Genomic DNA, 5,933 nt, shown 5'->3' on the forward strand with positions numbered 1-5,933 from the left:
AACAATAGTTGTAATAAAAACATTATGCAAACGTTAAAGTAGTGTTTTTACCTACTTGAGTTCTTTTGGGAAGGTTATTTATACGCCAATGAAATTAAAGAAATTAAATTATCTAAGGGATATGGTCCAAACACATTTGGACATTTTTATTGACCTGTCCGGAAAGTGAACCCATTACCTTTGCTACGGCGAGGGTATATTGTTTAACCATTTAAAAGTTATTGGGGGTCGAAATTGTGAAAAAAGAAAAGTGTAAGATGCAAATTAAATATCTTATATTACAAATGATAATCAAGAACACTACCAATTACATAATGGTATTATATTTCATCATCTCAGAGAGCTATAAGTTAGAATTTTGTGTTCAGCTACAGACGATAACAACAATGAGGATAAACTTAGGCTTGAAAGTCTAGAGACTGAAGCGCAAAGTAAAATAATGATACATTTTTCTTAGGGAACGTACAACTACAGAAAGGTCTAGCAAATAAATTCATTGAAGGAAGAACCTGTTGGTGACGTTTAATCCAACTAACCAATAGGCATTAAGCCGCGTTCCCACGGGGCGTGGCACGCTGGCGTGACTCACGCATTCGTGGAAAACGACCCGTGTGAACGATGTGTAGTGAGTTTGCCTCAGTAGCCTCCAGAAGCGTGGACAGTCCACGACCGCTCACGCTCCATATCAAACGTGTTTGATTTTGAAGCGTGAAGACGACAGTTGCCAGCCAGATTTTGACGAGTCGACACGTATTTATTTAGTGGGTTGTTTAGTAGAAGTGTTTTTTTTTAGTTGTGAGCGATTTATTTATTAGTAGGTAAGATGTCTGAGTCTAGAGTGGTGAAATTACAAAACAACGAAACAATTAAGTTTATTGAATTGTATGCTAGTGAGAGAGTGCTGTACGATTCGACTTGTAAAGACTACAAGGATAGGGATTCAAGATTGGCCGCAGCGAAGAGAATTAGCGAAGCAATGGGGATTAATGGATTTGGACCGAAAGAGGTTATTACCAAATTTAAGAATCTGAGAAGTTCATACTGTCAAGAGCTGAAGAAAATAGCTGACACTGAAAGATCTGGAAGTGGAACTGACGATATATATGTACCGAAGGTCATTTGGTTCGAGAACATGAATTCCTTCATCCGACCATTTGTTCAACAAAGGTCAACAAAATCGAATTTGGTAAGTAAAATTCAATAATTACTCAATTTTACGTCAATAATTTGTATGCACTTCATTTAGCACGTCGTTGATAAATTTATCTACGCTAACTTTAATCAACTAGCCAAAATCAAATGCATACATTTATTTTATGCGGTAGATTACCTAATATATATGTACATAAGTCACATATAACAAAATATCATATTTTCTTACCTTACAAAAATTCAAATATCATACATAAGTAAGAATTATTGTAATGCATTTATCAGATTAAATTTAATTCAGTTTAGACCTTGAAAAAATATTTTAATTATACCAATTTAATTAACATTTTAATTAATTGAACATATTTAGTGGCACTAAAATTCGTATAGACAAAAAGGTTCAAAAGTAATTTTATAAAATATTAGGAGTTGCATATTTGATCTGCAGTAATACGCCAGAATATATTAGAGTTTCAACTAAATAATATTTTGGAACAGGTGAATGTTAACAATTCCTTTACTTTTCAAATGTAAACATGTATTTTCAGACTGTACGCCTTTCTTATATAATGCATATAGTATGTGGTTATTCAGTTGTTGTAGCATTGATAGCATTAACTAGTCTATATTGCCAGGGCACAGCTCCCTCGTTGTTGAAGTAATCACGGTACTTGTCTCGAATCTGTTGTGCTTGTCGTTGTGGATTTCTGCTGTTATTTCGCAGAAGGTCCTGCAAGCTGGCAGTTGGGGTTTCACGCCATGAGCCACGGATAACGCGATGGTTTTCATCTTCGTAGTCTATCAAACCACTGGAAATGTACGTGGGGTTTGTTTTCCGTAACCAATTGTGTAATGAACAACAGGCGAGAACTACATCATCTACCGACTCAATTTTCAATGATATTGGTTTTTCAAAAATTCTGAATTTACTAACAAGAATACCGAAAGTGTTTTCTATCACTCTTCGAGCCCTTGAAAGTCGGTAGTTGTAGATTCTCTCCTCTTGGGTCATATTACGCCGACTATAGGGTTTCATCAAATATGTTTTTTAAAGGAAATGCATCATCTCCTACAATGACAAAGTCTCTGGGCATATTTAAGCAATTCGTCTCCAAAGCTGCGTGTAACGAGCTATTTTGAAAAATGCCACCATCAGAACCTCTTCCTTTTGCACCCACGTCAAGATATAGAAAATTGTAATTGGCGTCTGCTACCGCCAGTAGTACAATGCTGAAACTGTTCTTGTAGTTGTAAAAATCCGATCCACTGTGTGAAGGGGCTCGAATAATCACATGCTTTCCATCGAGACTTCCTGCACAACCAGGGAAATTCCAGTGCTCTCTGAAGTTATATTCAACGTTCTTCCACTCATCTTCAGTATATGGTACCTGAAAAATATATATCTTGTAATTTTCTATTTCAGATAATGCCAGCGAATCGAACTAGTTCACAATCAGTTGGTGATGATCAGCAGGAACACTCTATCGACATCTGCAGCGAAAATACACCAAATACAGCAAGCCATTCCAAGAGCACTGTCACTCCAGATGCTATAAATACAACAGTGCGAAGTGATAAAATGGAGGAGGCTCCAGCGACACCATATGGTAAACGGAAAACCCCACCTGAACTATCGCCATCACAGAGGAAGAAAATAGCTCAAGATCCCCAAATTAGTTACATGTGTAGTGCCATACAAAAATTGGATGAAATTTCAACTCGTGCTGCTCAAATTCCAAAAGAAGACTGCTATGATTATTTTGGAAAATATGTGGCATCTATGCTGCGGAACCTAGGACCACCAACGGCAATGAGACTGCAAGACCAAATAACTCATATAGAAAAGGCACAAGCAATGTGACCACCAACCATAATACCTGGAGCCGACCACCCTCATACCAAACCAACTATCGAATGACAACACATCCCTTGGTGGCGCAAGTGACTATTCTGTTGACTTCACATACGAATTTTCAGAAACATGGTTGTTGATGAGTTTTTTATAACTAAATATTTAGTTTTAGTATGTAGGTTAATATAACTATTGTAATTATTAAAACTCAATTAAACTTACTTTTATGAATTCTTTTCATTCTTTGATGATAGAGCCTGGCATGTTTCTGGTATAAAGTTGCTTATTGTATTTTTTGGTACACGAAAAAAATATTCCAGAACTTTTTGAAAGAGTCCCCCAGTAACTAAGTAGCGTAGCGTAACTTGCCTGTTTTATTTTAGGACTCAGAGACTTGCCCCTCAATGTTGGTGTCTGATTTTAAAATATGTTTAGTTCTACTCGTTCCAGGAGATAATCTAACTGTTCTTACAGACATTCGTGAACAAGTTTTTAAAATCTTCATGGTGATTACCCCTTAACTCATGGTCCAAACCAAATTTTGAACCTCTGAACTTCTTTTCAGTAACCACTTCCTCACCCAAAAACGCCTTTTCTTCCGTTTTCTTATCTTTTCATGTAACTTTAATCTTTCACCTAAAATATCTACTGAAGTTCGAACACAAAACTGCACAACACTTTCAGCTAACGAGCTCGTTCATATACGCGTCCGCTTCGCAAGGAAAACTGAATCGTGAATGTGGACAGTGTGTGAACGGGCCCACGACACTTACAGCTGGTTCGCTGCCAATCCCCACTCCAGTCGTGAGCCACGACAGTGAGATTACGAAAGAGTGGCACGATTTCGTATTTTTTTGCCCGCCTTGGAACGCAGCTTTATGGCGGTGTTTGCCAAGTGTGTTTCCTAGGTTCTGATGCATAGTCCAAAAGAACAAAATCAGAAACCAGAATATGGTGGTGTTTCGTGTAATAGTCAGGTTGAAAGGTGGACAACGCCAGCATTCTTATATTATCTTGGGACTTCGGCAGAAGTTCGAGAATTAGCGCGTTTATCGTACACTGTGTCTTGACAGCTTTGGATGCCATCAATAAATATTTTGAAGAAACAGTCCCCCTGGTAAACGTAAACACAATAAAACGACCGAGTAGAATTGATATTAGGAGGCAAGCACATGATTTCCGGAGTATATTTTAGTGCACAACAAAAAGAGGAATAAATGTATAATTAGTATTCAAACTATGCTATTTTAATTAAATAGTTATGTGAAACTACTGAGTATCTGTTTACGGCGTTATCAGTGAAACTATCAAATGTCTTATCGCTATATAACATAACGATTTTGGAACTCCAACTTTTTGTAATAGAATACATAATTAAAAATTAAATTATAATATTTTATAGTCATCTCAGACCCTCTACAATGTTCTTCAGTTACTTGATGTGCACTATCGCAAGGGATGATCTTCGTTCACCGCAAGCAGTGCGGATACATTTGGTCAAACCAAACAAAACAATGGTAATTGCAATAAAGATTTTCATTAAAATATGTCCAAACACTGAAAGAGCCATTCTTTCGCAGATCCAAGTTTTTTAAATAGGAGTAATAGGAAAAGTTAATATTTATCATTAAAATGTAGGTTTAAATAATTAATTTTTATACTAATAGTGATTTTAGCCAACATAGCTTAATTTTGTGATGTGATATAAAACCCTAATAGCCTCAAAACTATAACTTATGAAATTTTCAATCAAATTTTATTAAAATTCAAAGAGGATATAAAATCTCAGGCTTAAGTGAGCGCTGTCATGGCTACCATGTAGTTAAATACTATTAAAATATCTCAAGATTTGAATTGGTTTGGTAATGCTTTAAGACTGCGCAAGGGTTAGATGGTAATCGTTAGCGTCACATGTTTCTTTGAATCTATAAAGAATCTATAGATCTTTGAATCTATTGCCAGCAAGATAAAGATACAACGGTGTAAAATACACTGGTCCCAATGTGCAGTCTAAACATAGCTTAATATTGATTTTACAAGAAACTTGAAGTGTCCCTATATTTTCGTAGTCCATGTAATATTTATCTTAGAGATTCAATACAAATGTTTTCATTGCAATCTTGTTGTATTGTATAATTTGACATAAGTTCTCAAATTTAAAATAGTTGTTTTAAAGCCAGTTCAAATTCATCGATGAAGCCAATTGCACCCAAACGACGAAGCCTAGATTTGTAACGTCTGCCACAACAGTATACTCATTTAATAAATGCGTTACTCATAATAGCGTCATACAAATTTTAAATTTTCCTATCAGAATTTCTAACACAAATCGTGATTGTTAGTTGTTTTACACAAATAGGAGGTGTCCTGCTCTACAATAGCAGGAATTTGATTAGTATAATGTTTTGTGTTAAAATATATCTTTTTTTACTTCAGCATACCACTAAACACACAGTTTGTTATAGTTTACGAAGATGATATGTAAACATACCCTATATAAACGATCCATAGATGTATTGTAGTACATTTCCTCGAATATTCTGGTATTGTAAAACTCTCAACAAGGCCTTATTAACAATGTCCGTCTGCCCATACATCTGTCCGTCTGTGTGATCACTCTTGATAGAAACACAAGGTCCTGGACACTTGGAACACAAAGTTTCTCTTGGTTCAAAGAAAACTATTCAGTTGGGGCTTAAAAGTTAAAGGACAGTCTGCCTATCTGTCTACCTGTCCGGCCTGTGTGCTCACTGTCGACAGGAAGGTTTATTAAGACTTGAAAACTTAATGTGTAGCTTTCCCTTGATCCCAGGAAGAACTCCCTTGACTTTAGGATCAAGAGGTCAAAGGGCAATCCATCTATCTGTCAGTTTGTCTGACCGTCAGCCCGTCTATCCGATAACTCTTCATAGGAAGATTCTAGAAACTT

General features: G+C 36.1%; 1 protein-coding gene across 1 annotated transcript; it reads left to right on the plus strand.

Moving 5' to 3' along the window:
* The first annotated feature begins 555 nt into the window (after nt 1-555).
* On the plus strand, nt 556-3,013 carry LOC124375052. The gene is made up of 2 exons (XM_046833176.1): nt 556-1,186; nt 2,576-3,013. The coding sequence occupies exons 1-2, from the start codon at nt 824-826 to the stop codon at nt 3,011-3,013; spliced, it is 801 nt and encodes a 266-aa protein (XP_046689132.1). The 5' UTR covers nt 556-823.
* Nucleotides 3,014-5,933: the final 2,920 nt, after the last annotated feature.

This window comes from Homalodisca vitripennis, unplaced genomic scaffold (assembly GCF_021130785.1).
Source record: "Homalodisca vitripennis isolate AUS2020 unplaced genomic scaffold, UT_GWSS_2.1 ScUCBcl_12852;HRSCAF=22788, whole genome shotgun sequence".
NCBI lineage: Eukaryota > Metazoa > Arthropoda > Insecta > Hemiptera > Cicadellidae > Homalodisca > Homalodisca vitripennis.